General features: G+C 43.2%; 1 protein-coding gene across 3 annotated transcripts in view; it reads right to left on the minus strand.

Moving 5' to 3' along the window:
• Positions 1-14,850, minus strand: part of LOC115207730 (pantothenate kinase 4) — a 30,092-nt gene that overhangs the window by 9,897 nt on the left and 5,345 nt on the right. For all 3 annotated transcript variants that reach the window (XM_029775167.1, XM_029775166.1, XM_029775168.1), the window contains exon 6: positions 598-751. In XM_029775167.1, coding sequence (XP_029631027.1) covers positions 598-751 — 154 coding nt within the window. The remainder of the gene's footprint in view (positions 1-597; positions 752-14,850) is intronic.

Here is a 14,850-nt window from a genome sequence, read left to right on the forward strand (position 1 = left end):
AAAAGTATGTCAACATACAGCCAAGTGAAGATCCAGAAACATGGAGTCACTCTAGACAACAAGCCAAGGTCCCATTGAAGTAAGTACAGTGTTGGTTTATGTATTGACCGTTTGTGTCAGGTATTATTGGCATTATATTAAAAACATGATCTAATAGAGTGAGTGAATGAGTTGCTTGCTTTGCCTCCATGGCTGTCTGCCTTGTCTATTTCTCAACAGTAACAGTAACCACACAGCCTAGAGGGGACAAGGCCACAGTAACTGGGTAAGAAGTCATCAATCTGTTAGTGCTAAACAGGAATTTAACCTACATTACAGTATATGGCAGTGGAGGCTGGTGTGAGGAGCTATAGGAGGACGGGATCATTGTAATGGCTGGAATGGAATTTAATAAATGGAACGTATCAAACATATGTTAACTCTGTTCCATTTCATCCATTACAGCAATTACAATGAGCCTGTCCTCCTATAGGTCCTCCCACCAGCTTCCACAGGTAGACTGCATGCCAGGGAGTCCGCTCCTGAAGACAGTGCAATGAAAAACAGGTTTTGGGGCAAAAGAATAAACGTACTGCAAGGGCTCTGTTCTCACTTTACCTTTGTCAGCAGTAGCAGATTTTCCAAAGCTGCTTGCGATAAGGTCCCCAGTCAAGCCCAAGGACCCATAAGATCCCCCGTAGATGTCTTTGACAAGCATGTCAACACTTGTGTGCTGTCCCTTCGAAGCCAACTGAAGTAGTTCATCAAATCTCTAGAAGGTGAGAGCAGGAGGACATGGGAGTACAGTAGTTTTAAAAACAGCACTTTAAACCAGATAGCCAAGCTATTTTGTAACATCCATGTTTTTTTCTGGATCAAAATGGGGCTTAGGTGGTTGGCGTGGCCATTGGTGCAGTTGCCAACTGAAAGTTTAAGAGGACCTCCTGTTGGCACAATCACTGACATGAACCCTGCAAAATAAATACTTGCACACACACACACCTGATTAGCTGACCAAAGTCAATGAAATGTTTTTTTTTTCTCTACGCAAGATTGTATGTACAGTGCATTCGGAAAGTATTCAGACCACTTGACTTTTTCCACATTGTTACGTTACAGTTACTTTGCATTTCTAAAATGAATTAAATTAATTTTTCCTCATCAACCTACACACAATACCCCATAACGACAAAGCGAAAAAAGTATTTCGAAATGTTTGCAAATTTACAGTGAGGGGAAAAAAGTATTTGATCCCCTGCTGATTTTGTACGTTTGCCCACTGACAAAGAAATGATCAGTCTATAATTTTAATGGTAGGTTTATTTGAACAGTGAGAGAGAGAACAACAACATAAAAATCCCCAATATGCATGTCAATGTTATAAATTGATTTGCATTTTAATGAGGGAAATAAGTATTTGACCCCCTCTCAAATCAGAAACATTTCTGGCTCCCAGGTGTCTTTTATACAGGTAACGAGCTGAGATTAGGAGCATACTCTTAAAGGGAGTGCTCCTAATCTCAGTTTGTTACCTATATAAAAGACACCTGTCCACAGAAGCAATCAATCAGATTCCAAATTCTCCACCATGGCCAAGACCAAAGAGCTCTCCAAGGATGTCAGGGACAAGATTCTAGACCTACACAAGGCTGGAATGGGCTACAAGACCATCGCCAAGCAGCTTGGTGAGAAGGTGACAACAGTTGGTGCGATTATTCGCAAATGGAAGAAAGACAAAAGAACTGTCATTCTCCCTCGGCCTGGGGCTCCATGCAAGATCTCACCTCGTGGAGTTGCAATGATCATGAGAACGGTGAGGAATCAGCCCAGAACTACACGGGAGGATCTTGTCAATGATCAAGGCAGCTGGGACCATAGTCACCAAGAAAACAATTGGTAACACACTACGCCATGAAGGACTGAAATCCTGCAGCGCCCGCAAGGTCCCCCTGCTCAAGAAAGCACATATACATGCCCGTCTGAAGTTTGCCAATGAACATCTGAATGATTCAGAGGACAACTGGGTGAAAGTGTTGTGGTAAGATGAGACCAAAATGGAGCTCTTTGGCATCAACTCAACTCGCCATATTTGGAGGAGGAATGCTGCCTATGACCCCAAGAACACCATCCCCACTGTTAAACATGGGGGTGGAAACATTATGCTTTGGGTGTTTTTCTGCTAAGGGGACAGGACAACTTCACCGCATCAATGGGACGATGGACGGGGCCATGTACCGTCAAATCTTGGGTGAGAACCTCCTTCCCTCAGCCCCTCAGCCAGGGCATTGAAAGTGGGTCGTGGATGGGTATTCCAGCATGACAATGACCCAAAACACACAGCCAAGGCAACAAAGGAGTGGCTCAAGAAGAAGCACATTAAGGTCCTGGAGTGGCCTAGCCAGTCTCCAGACCTTAATCCCATAGAAAATCTGTGGAGGGAGCTGAAGGTTCGAGTTGCCAAACGTCAGCCTCGAAACCTTAATGACTTGGAGAAGATCTGCAAAGAGGAGTGGGACAAAATCCCTCCTGAGATGTGTGCAAACCTGGTGGCCAACTACAAGAAACATCTGACCTCTGTGATTGCCAACAAGGGTTTTGCCACCAAGTACTAAGTCATGTTTTGCAGAGGGGTCAAATACTTATTTCCCTCATTAAAATGCAAATAATTTTCTAACATTTTTGACATGCATTTTTATGTTGTTATTCTGTCTCTCACTGTTCAAATAAACCTACCATTAAAAGTATAGACTGATCATTTCTTTGTCAGTGGGCAAACGTACAAAATCATTAGGGGATCAAATACTTTTCCCCCCTCACTCTATTTAAAATAAAATAAAAAATAATTACAGAAATATCTTATTTCCATAAGTATTCAGACCCTTTGCTATGAGACTCAATTTTGCTCAGATGCATCCCGTTTCCATTGATCATCCTTGAGAAGTTTCTACAATGTGATTGGATTCAACCTGTGGTAAATGAAATTGATTGAACATGATTTAGAAAGGCACACACACCTGTCTATATAAGTTCCCACAGTTGACAGTGCATGTCAGAGCAAAAACCAAGCCATGAGGTCAAAGCAATTGACCGAAGAGCTCCGAGATAGGATTCTGTTGAGGCACAACCAACACAATCCTTCTGGGGAAGGGTACCAAAACATGTCTGCAGCATTGAAGGTCCCCAAGAACACAGTGGCCTCCATCTTTCTTAAATGGAAGAATTGTGGACCCACCAAGACTCTTCCTAGAGCTGGCCACCCAGACAAACTGAGCAATCAGGGGAGAAGGGCCATGGTCAGCGAGGTGTTCAAGAATCTGATGGTGGCTCCAGAGTTCCTCTATGGAAATGGGAGAACCATCTCTGCAGCACTCCACCAATCAGGCCTTTATAGTAGAGTGGCAAGACGAAAGCCACTCATCAGTAAAATGCATGATAGCCTGCTTGGAGTTTGCCAAAAGGCACCTAAAAGGATTCTCAGACCATGAGAAACAAGATTCTCTGGTCTAATGAAACCAAGATTGAACTGTTTGGCCTGAATGCCAAGCGTTACGTCTGGAGGAAACCTGGCACCAGGTTGTTGGTGCCAGGTTGGGGATGTTTTTTAGCAGCAGGGAATGGGAGACTAGTCAGAATTGAAGCAAAGATGAACAAAGCAAAGTACAGAGAGATCCTTGATGAAAATCTGCTCAGGACCTCAGGCGGGGGCAAAGGTTCACCTTCCAACAGGACAACTACCCTAAGCACACAGCCAAGACAACGCAGGCATTGCTTCAGGACAAGTCTCTGAATGCCCTTAAGTGGCCCAACCAGAACACGGACTTGAACCCTTATCGAACATCTCTGAAGAGACCTGAAAATAGCTGTGCAGCGACGCTCCCCATCCAACCTGACAGAGCTTGAGAGGATCTACAGAGAATAAATGGGAGAAACTTCCCAAATACAAGTGCCACGCTTGTAGTGTCATACCCAAGAAGACTCGAGGCTGTAATCACTGTCAAAAGTGTCAACAAAGTACTGAGTAAAGGGTCAAAATTAGAGGTCAACCGATTATGATTTTTCAACGCCGATACCGATTATTGGAGGACCAAAAAAGACGATACCGATTAATTTGCCGATTTTTTTTCTATTTGTAATAGTGACAATTACAACAATACTGAATGAACACTTATTTTAACTTAATATAATACATCAATAAAATCAATTTAGCCTCAAATAAATAATGAAACATGTTCCATTTGGTTTAAATAATGCAAAAACAAAGTGTTGGAGAAGAAAGTAAAAGTGCAATATGTGCCTTGTAAGAAAGCTAACGTTTAAGTGCCTTGCTCAGAACATGAGAACATATGAAAGCTGGTGGTTCCTTTTAACATGAGTCTTCAATATTCCCAGGTAAGAAGTTTTAGGTTGTAGTTATTATAGGAATTATAGGACTATTTCTCCCTATACGATTTGTATTTCATATACCTTTGACTATTGGATGTTCTTATAGGCACTTTAGTATTGCCAGTGTAACAGTATAGCTTCCGTCCCTCTCCTCGCTCCTACCTGGGCTCGAACCAGGAACACATCGACAACAGCCACCCTCGAAGCAGCGTTACCCATGTAGAGCAAAGGGAACAACCACTCCCATGTCTCAGAGCGAGTGACGTTTGAAACACTATTAGCACGCACCCGCTAACTAGCTAGCCATTTCACATTGGTTACACCAGCCTAATCTTGGGAGTTGACAGGCTTGAAGTCATAAACAGCGCAATGCATTGCGAAGAGCTGCTGGCAAAACGCACGAAAGTGCTGTTTGAATGAATGCTTACAAGCCTGCTGGTGCCCATCACCGCTCAGTCAGACTGCTCTATCAAATCATAGACTTAATTATAATAAACACACAGAAATACGAGGCTTTGGTCATTAATATGGTCGAATCCGGAAACTCTAGAAGAAAAAGAAACGCACACCTATTAAGGCGAGGTGCTGGCTAGCGGAGTAGAAAACTTGAAAATAAGGGAGAGCCGCACACCCTAGGAGCTCAGATGCAAAAATGTAATGTCCAACGTTTCGACAGCCAAGCTGTCTTCCTCAGGGTATAATCACAAACACTGCGAGATGACTCGTTAATATAGTGTCAGAAGACACACAGGTGTCTGTAATCATGGCCAAGTGTGGCCTAATATCATTGGTTAACTCTGAAATACACTGCTCAAAAAAATAAAGGGAACACTTAAACAACACAATGTAACTCCAAGTCAATCACACTTCTGTGAAATCAAACTGTCCACTTAGGAAGCAACACTGATTGACAATAAATTTCACATGCTGTTGTGCAAATGGAATAGACAACAGGTGGAAATTATAGGCAATTAGCAAGACACCCCCAATAAAGGAGTGGTTCTGCAGGTGGTGACCACAGACCACTTCTCAGTTCCTATGCTTCCTGGCTGATGTTTTGGTCACTTTTGAATGCTGGCGGTGCTTTCACTCTAGTGGTAGCATGAGACGGAGTCTACAACCCACACAAGTGGCTCAGGTAGTGCAGCTCATCCAGGATGGCACATCAATGCGAGCTGTGGCAAGAAGGTTTGCTGTGTCTGTCAGCGTAGTGTCCAGAGCATGGAGGCGCTACCAGGAGACAGGCCAGTACATCAAGAGACGTGGAGGAGGCCATAGGAGGGCAACAACCCAGCAGCAGGACCGCTACCTCTGCCTTTGTGCAAGGAGGAGCAGGAGGAGCACTGCCAGAGCCCTGCAAAATGACCTCCAGCAGGCCACAAATGTGCATGTGTCTGCTCAAACGGTCAGAAACAGACTCCATGAGGGTGGTATGAGGGCCCGACGTCCACAGGTGGGAGTTGTGCTTACAGCCCAACACCGTGCAGGACGTTTGGAATTTGCCAGAGAACACCAAGATTGGCAAATTCGCCACTGGCGCCCTGTGCTCTTCACAGATGAAAGCAGGTTCAAACTGAGCATGTGACAGAAGGGACAGTCTGGAGACGCCGTGGAGAACGTTCTGCTGCCTGCAACATCCTCCAGCATGACCGGTTTGGCGGTGGGTCAGTCATGGTGTGGGGTGGCATTTCTTTGGGGGGCCGCACAGCCCTCCATGTGCTCGCCAGAGGTAGCCTGACTGCCATTAGGTACCGAGATGAGATCCTCAGACCCCTTGTGAGACCATATGCTGGTGCGGTTGGCCCTGGGTTCCTCCTAATGTAAGAGACAATGCTAGACCTCATGTGGCTGGAGTGTGTCAGCAGTTCCTGCAAGAGGAAGGCATTGATGCTATGGACTGGCCCGCCCGTTCCCCAGACCTGAATCCAATTGAGCACATCTGGGACATCATGTCTCGCTCCATCCACCAACGCCACGTTGCACCACAGACTGTCCAGGAGTTGGCGGATGCTTTAGTCCAGGTCTGGGAGGAGATCCCTCAGGAGACCGTCCGCCACCTCATCAGGAGCATGCCCAGGCGTTGTAGGGAGGTCATACAGGCAAGTGGAGACCACACACACTACTGAGCCTCATTTTGACTTGTTTTAAAGACATTACATCAAAGTTGGATCAGCCTGTAGTGTGGTTTTCCACTTTAATTTTGAGTGTGACTCCAAATCCAGACCTCCATGGGTTGATAAATTGGATTTCCATTGATTATTTTTGTGTGATTTTGTTGTCAGCACATTCAACTATGTAACGAAAAAAGTATTTAATAAGATTTCATTCATTCAGATCTAGGATGTGTTATTTTAGTGTTCCCTTAATTTTTTTGAGCAGTGTATTAAAATGGCATACAAAGAACATACAAAAAAACAAATGGATAGCATACGATCATAGATTCATTTTAGACTACACAAGCTTAAACAATTACAATGGCAAAGTCACAATAATCACAAGAATGGCTTCAGATCAAAGTCTATATTGAGTCCGAAGGGAGCAAGGGTCTTTAGGTTAAAGATCCAGGCAGCCTCTCATTTTAACAATAAATTGTCGAGGTCACCCCCTCTCCTAGGGAGGGTGACATGTTCGATGCCAATATAACGCAGAGACGAAATCGAGTGGTTTGCTTCCAAAAAGTGGGCCGCAACTGGGTAAGTCAAGTTTTTGCACCTAATGGTGCTACGATGCTCTGAGATACGTACTTTTAATTCACGCTTTGTTTTACCCACATCATTTTTACCACAAGGTCAAGTTATAAGATAAATAACTGCCTTAGTGGTGCACGTGATAACACCTTTGATTGGGATCGATTTCCCTGTTTGAGGATGTTTGAAGGATCTACATTTATAAGTGCCATTGCATTGAGCACAGCCATTGCACACTGTTTCTCCATGTAACCCACATACAAATTAGCATAGTTAGGAGCCATGGGGGATCCCATAGCAGTACCCTTCGTCTGAATAAAGAAATCATTTAGAAACATGAAATAGTTATGTGTGAGTACTATTTCAGCCAATGTTATAATGCAGGCACTGGAAGGTAGTTCATTAGGGTCACGTTGCAGAAGAATCCGGAAACTATCATCTCGAAAACCAAACTGTTTTTTTTCTTTCAGTGAAATACGGAACCGGTCCGTATTTTTATAAGATAAGTTTAATGCTAGCTAGCAACTTACCTTGGCTTCTTGCTGCCCTCATGTAACAGGTAGTCAGCCTGCCATGCAGGCTCCTCGTGGAGTGCAATGTGAGGCAGGTGGTTAGAGCGTTAGACTAGTAACCAGAAGGTTGCAAAAACGAATCCCCAAATCCCCCCTGAACAAGGCAGTTAACCCCCATTCCTAGGCCGTCATTGAAAATAAGAATGTGTTCTTAATCTGACTTGCCTAGTTAAATAAAAGGTGTAAAAAAAAAAAAAAATTCGGCAAATAGGTGGCCAAAAATACCGATTGTTATGAAAACTTGAAATCGGCCCTAATTAAATCGGCCATTACGATTAATCAGTCGACCTCTAGTCAAAATACATTTGTAAATGTGCTAAAAGTTCTATAAACCTGTTTTTCTTTGTCATTATGAGGAATTGTGTGTAGATTGCTACATTTTTAAAAATCCATTTTAGAATAAGGCTGTAACGTAACAAAACGTGGAAAAAGTCAATGGGTCTGAATGCACTGTACATGACTTCTCTGTCGAGTGTGATAATGTGATTGGCTCCATTGATATTGATGTTTGTGTTCATAGGTTGGAAATCAACCTTATAGTTGTCACTAGAGTCTTCAAGCACACCTGTATGAATAAGGCAACAGGTCCTGATGGCATCTCTGCTTTTCTTCTAAAAACATGTGCAGAGGAATTTACTATGGCTTGGTGCCCTATCTTTCAGAGGTCTGTAGAAGAGCTCAACCAATTAATCGGAATGGCCGATTAATTAGGGCCGATTTCAAGTTTTCATAACAATCGGTATTTTTGGCCCCCGATTTGCCGAATTTTTTAAATGTTATAATATTTAACTAGGCAAGTCAGTTAAGAACACATTCTTATTTTCAATGACGGCCTAGGAACGGTGGGTTAACTGCCTTGTTCAGGGGCAGAACGACAGATTTTTACCTTGTCAGCTTGGGGATTCAATCTTGCAACCTTACGGTTAACTAGTCCAACGCTCTAACCACCTGCATTACATTGCACTCCACGAGGAGCCTGCCTGTTACGCGAATGCAGTAAGAAGCCACGGTAAGTTGCTAGCTAGCATTAAACTTATCTTATAAAAAACAATCATAATCACTAGTTAACTACACATGGTTGATGATATTACTAGTTTATTTAGCCTGTCCTGCTTTGCATATAATCGATGTGGTGCGCATTCGCGAAAAAGGACCGTCTTTGCTCCGACGTGTACCTAACCATAAACATCAATGTCTTTCTTAAAATCAATACACAAGTATATATTTTTTAACCTGCATATTTAGTTAATATTGCCTGCTAACATGAATTTCTTTTAACTAGGGAAAATGTGTCACTTCTCTTGCAAACAGAGTCAGGGTATATGCAGCAGTTTGGGCCGCCTGGCTCGTTGCGAACTTTGAAGACAATTTCTTCCTAACAAAGACAGCAGACTTCGCCAAATGGGGGATGATTTAACAAAAGCGCATTTGCGGAAAAAAAAGCAATCGTTGCACGACCGTACCTAACCATAAACATCAATGCCTTTCTTAAAATCAATACACAGAAGTATATATTTTTAAACCTGCATATTTAGCTAAAAGAAATCCAGGTTATCAGGCAATATTAACCAGGTGAAATTGTGTCAGTTCTCTTGCGTTCGTTGCACGCAGAATCAGGGTATACAGAATCTGGCTCGTTGCGAACTAATTTGCCAGAATTTTACGGAACTATGAAATAACATTGTAGGTTGTGCGATGTAACAGGAATATTTAGACTTATGGATGCCACCCGTTAGATAAAATACGGAACGGTTCTGTATGTCACTGAAAGAAATGTTTTCGAGATGATAGGTCATTAATATGGTCAAATCCGGAAACTAAGGTTTATTATATGATCTATGTGATCTATCTATGATTTGATAGAGCAGTCTGACTGAGCGGTGGTAGGCAGCAGCAGGCTCGTAATAGTCAAAGGTATATGGTTTAGAGAGAAATAGTCGACGCGTCATAATTCCTGTAATAACTTGCGGCTGAACTTGAAAGGGGTTCCTTCGTTATTTTACCGTTCATGTCTTCCATAGAGAATGTCTTGATCTACTTCAAATAAGGTCTGTTTTGTGCTTAAACCGCCTCGGCGTTTTGATACCCGTGTAAATCTCACTAGGTAACGTGTCAACATATTTTCATAAATCCACTCTACAAAAAAAATGTATCTTCGCTTATATTGATCAGAGTTATATCCTATGGATATCTACACAGTTATAAAATTGGCAAGGTGGTGTAAGCCTAAACCAAACACAGACCTTATTTTAAGTTAATCTAAAAATATCCTATGGAATAAATGAAGGAACCGCTTTTCAGATTTTGCTAGAAGGTTTCATGGGAATTATGACTCTCACTTTGGTAGTCAATTCTTACCATGCCCATTATTAAAATAGGATTTCCGGCATATAGAAATTACAGTTTTTGTTTTCAGCATTCATCACAGGTAACTTAAAAACTCTATTTTTATTATTCAAACAGTTGAGAGTATTTGTCTTTTAAGCAGACTCTTCAGTATCGTTGTCACTTCAGAGCTGTGTGTGTGTGTGTGTGTGTGTGTGTGTGTGTGTGTGTGTGTATATATATATATATATAATATATACACACACACACATATTTAAAAAAAAATCTATAATAAATCGGCAGATTTAAATCGGTAGCGGCCTTTTTGGCCCTCCAATAATCTGTATCGGCGTTGAAAAATCATAATCGGTCGACCTCTATCCACACAGACACACAAAAGTTTGGGGTCACTTATAAATGTCCACGTTTAAATAAAAGCAAATGTTTTGTCCATTCAAATTGATTCAAAAATACAGTGTAGACATTAACGTTGTAAATGACTATTGTAGCTGGAAACAGATTTTTTATGGAATATCTACAGGCGTACAGAGGTCCATTATCAGCAACCATCACTCCTGTGTTCCAATGGTATGTTGTGTTAGCTAATCCAAGTTTATCATTTTAGAAGGCTAATTGATCATTAGAAAACCCTTTGCAATTATGTTAGCACAGCTGAAAACTGTTGTTCTGATTAAAACTGGTCTTCTTTAGACTAGTTGAGTATCTGGAGCATCCGCATTTGTGGGTTCGATTTACAGGCTCAAAAATGGCCAGAAACAAAAGGACTTTCTATTCCATGTGAGAAATTGCCAAGAAACTGAAGCTCTCGTACAACACTGTGTACTACTCCCTTCAAAGAACAGCGCAAACTGGCTCTAAACAGAACAGAACGAGGAGTGGGAGATATTTTCTTTCAAAAACAAGGACATTTCTATGTGACCCCAAACTTTTGAACGGTAGTGTATATTCTACCTCTTGGTGATGTCATTCGGAAACACACTATCAACTTTCACTGTTATACAGACGACACACAGCTGTACATTTCGATGAAACATGGTGAAGCACCAAAATTACCTAACCTGGAAGTATGCGTTTCAGACATAAGGAAATGGATGGCGGCAACATTTTAAAACTCAGACAAAACAGAGATACTAGTTCTAGGTCTCAAGAAACAAACAGATCTGCTGTTTGATCTGACATTTCACCTTGATGGTTATAAAGTCGTCTCAAATAAAACTTTAGGAACTTGGCGTTGCTCTAGACCCTGATCTCTTTTGACGAACATACATAAAAGTATGTGGACACCTTAAAATTTGTGGATTCAGCTATTTCAGCCACACCCATTGCTAACAGGTGTATAAAATCGAGCACACCGCCATGCAATCTCCATAGACAAACATTGACAGTAGAATGGCCTTACTGAAGAGCTCAGTGACTTTTAGCATGGCACCATCATAGGATGCCACCTTTCCAACAAATCAGTTCATCAAATATCTGCCCTGCTAGAGCTGCCCGGTCAACTGTAGGTGCTGTTATTGTGAAGTAGAAATGTCTAGGAGCAACAACGTCTCAGCCGCAAAGTGGTAGGCCACACAAGCTCACATAACAGGACCACCAAGTGCTGAGGTGCATAGCATGTAAAAAAAAATTGTCTGCAACCTAGAACAATCTCACTACCAAGTTCCTAACTGCCTCTGGAAGCAACGTCAGCACAAGCAAGAACTGTTCATCTGGAAAGCCATGAATATGGTTTTCCTTGGCCAAGCAACCGCACAAATGCCTAAGATCAGCATGCACAATGTCAAGCGTCGGCTGGAGTGGTGTAAAGTTCGCCGCCAATGGACTCTGGAGCAGTGGAAACATTCTCTGGAGTGTCGAATCACGCTTCACCATCTGCCAGTCCGACGGACGACTCCGGGTTTGGCGGATGCCAGGAGAAAGCTACCTGCCCGAATGCATAGTGCCAACTGTAAAAAGTTTGGTGGAGGACGAATAATGGTCTGGGGCGGTTCTTCGTGTTTCGAGCAAGGCCCCTTAGTTCCAGTGAAGGGACATCTTAACGCTACAGCATACAATGACATTCTAGATGATTTTGTGCTTCCAATTTTGTGGCAACAGTTTGGGAAAGGCCCTTTACTGTTTCAGCATGACAATGCCCCCATGCACAAAGAGAGGTCCATACAGAAATGGTTTGTCGAGATCAGTGTGGATGAACTTGACTGGCCTGCAGACCCCTGACCTCAGCCCCACCGAAAACCCAGACTGTGAGCCAGGCCTAATCGCCCAACATCAGTGCCTGACCTCACTAATGCTTGTGGCTAAACGGAAGCAAGTCCCTTCCCAGAAGTGGAGGCTGTTAAAGCAGGCAAGGGAGGGGGGGGGGGGCAACTCCATCTCTGCCTCCTTGTGTTTCTTGTCTATTTACATTTTGTTCACAAGCTCGGTTGTTTTTCAACGTTAGTTTGAGTCTGCTGCTTCAACTAATAGTCAGATCTCAGACACACGTGACATGACTCCAGTGGCCCTGTTACCATGGTAACCTCTCTGCCTTAAACATTTGTCTCTGATATTTTGATTAAAAGACTGGTCACAAAAAATGTAATTAAAATTTAACATACCACATTTCTTGTTTTAGGAACATTACAAAGCATGGGCATCAGATTTCTTTCATTAAAAAAAAATCTATATATATTTTGACCAACTCCATATTAATGCCCATCATTTTGGAATGAGATGTTTGACGAGCAGGTGTCCACATACTTTTGTCATGTAGTGGAACAAGAACATTTCAAGGGCAGCTCCCCCCATCTTCCTAACACTGTGAAAATCTGAAACTTTTTGTCCAAAAATGATGCAGAAAAACAAATCCATGCTTTTGTCACATCTAGATTAGACTAATGCAATGCTAAACTTCAGTTAGTGCTAAGTACGGCTGCCAGAATCTTGACTAGAAACAAAACATTTTATCATCATTTACTCCAGGGCTAGCTTCTCTACACTGGCTTCTGTTAAGGCTAGGGCTGATTTCAAGGTTTTACTGCTAATCTACAAAGCATTAGATGGACTTGCTCCTACCTAGCTCTACGATTTGGTCCTGCCATACATACCGACACGTACGCTACGGTCTCAAGACGCAGGCCTCCTTATAATCAATAGAAGTTCTAAGCAAACAGCTGGAGGCAGGGCTTTCTCCTATAGAGCTCAATTTTTACTGAAGACTCATCTCTTCAGTAGTTTCTTTTATTGGGTGTAATCTGGGCCAGGGGTGCAAAGATGAACGGCCATCGCTGTCTCTGCCTGGCCGGCTCTCCTCTGGGATTCTCTGCCTCAGACCCTATTATTGGGGCGGAGTCACTGGCTTACTAGCGCTCTTCCATGCCATCCCTAGGAGGCTTTTTCGCTAAACTCGACTTGAGGGGCTTGAGTTACTGTCGTGATATTCCTGTCTGTTTTTGCACCCCTTCGGGCTCGTGTAGTGAAGGATCTCTTCGTGGGCTATACTCAGCCTTGTTTCAGGGTAGTAAGTTGATATCTCTAGTGGTGTGTGGGCTGTACTTTGGCAAACTGGGTGGGGTTATATCCTGCCTGGTTTGCCCTGTCTGGGGGTATAGTCGGACAGGGCCAGTGTCCCCCGACCTCCCCTGTCTCAGCCTCCCGTATCTATGCTGCAATAGTCTATGTGCCGGGGGGCTAAGGTCAGTCTGTCCAATCTGGTGAAATTCTCCTGTCTTATGTGGTGTCCTGTTTGAACTTAAGTGTGTGTGTGTGTATAGTTTTTTCTCCCCCCTCTCTCCTCAGCTATAAAAAGCCAACTGACATTTACTCCTGAGGTGCTGACCTGTTGCACCCCCTACAACCACTGATCAGAAAACCAGTCGTATCAGGTGTGACCCCCAGGGCCTAACATTAACTTTTTGGTCCACCAGCCAGTGAGGCAGGTTCAAGATTTTTTTTACTAGTATATATATATATATATATATATATATATATATATATATATATATATATATATATATATATACATACACATACATACACACACACACACACACACACACACACACACACACACACACACACACACACACACACACACTGCTCAAAAAAATAAAGGGAACACTTAAACAACACAATGTAACTCCAAGTCAATCACACTTCTGTGAAATCAAACTGTCCACTTAGGAAGCAACACTGATTGACAATACATTTCACATGCTGTTGTGCAAATGGAATAGACAACAGGTGGAAATTATAGGCAATTAGCAAGACACCCCCAATAAAGGAGTGGTTCTGCAGGTGGTGACCACAGACCACTTCTCAGTTCCTATGCTTCCTGGCTGATGTTTTGGTCACTTTTGAATGCTGGCGGTGCTTTCACTCTAGTGGTAGCATGAGACAGAGTCTACAACCCACAAGTGGCTCAGGTAGTGCAGCTCATCCAGGATAGCACATCAATGCGAGCTGTGGCAAGAAGGTTTGCTGTGTCTGTCAGCGTAGTGTCCAGAGCATGGAGGCGCTACCAGGAGACAGGCCAGTACATCAGGAGACGTGGAGGAGGCCATAGGAGGGCAACAACCCAGCAGCAGGACCGCTACCTCCGCCTTTGTGCAAGGAGGAGCTGGAGGAGCACTGCCAGAGCCCTGCAAAATGACCTCCAGCAGGCCACAAATGTGCATGTGTCTGCTCAAACGGTCAGAAACAGACTCCATGAGGGTGGTATGAGGGCCCGACGTCCACAGGTGGGGGTTGTGCTTACAGCCCAACACCGTGCAGGACGTTTGGCATTTGCCAGAGAACACCAAGATTGGCAAATTCGCCACTGGCGCCCTGTGCTCTTCACAGATGAAAGCAGGTTCACACTGAGCACATGTGACAGACGTGACAGAGTCTGGAGACGCTGTGGA

The sequence above is a fragment of the Salmo trutta genome, chromosome 14 (genome assembly GCF_901001165.1).
Source record: "Salmo trutta chromosome 14, fSalTru1.1, whole genome shotgun sequence".
In the NCBI taxonomy this organism is placed as follows: Eukaryota; Metazoa; Chordata; class Actinopteri; order Salmoniformes; family Salmonidae; genus Salmo; species Salmo trutta.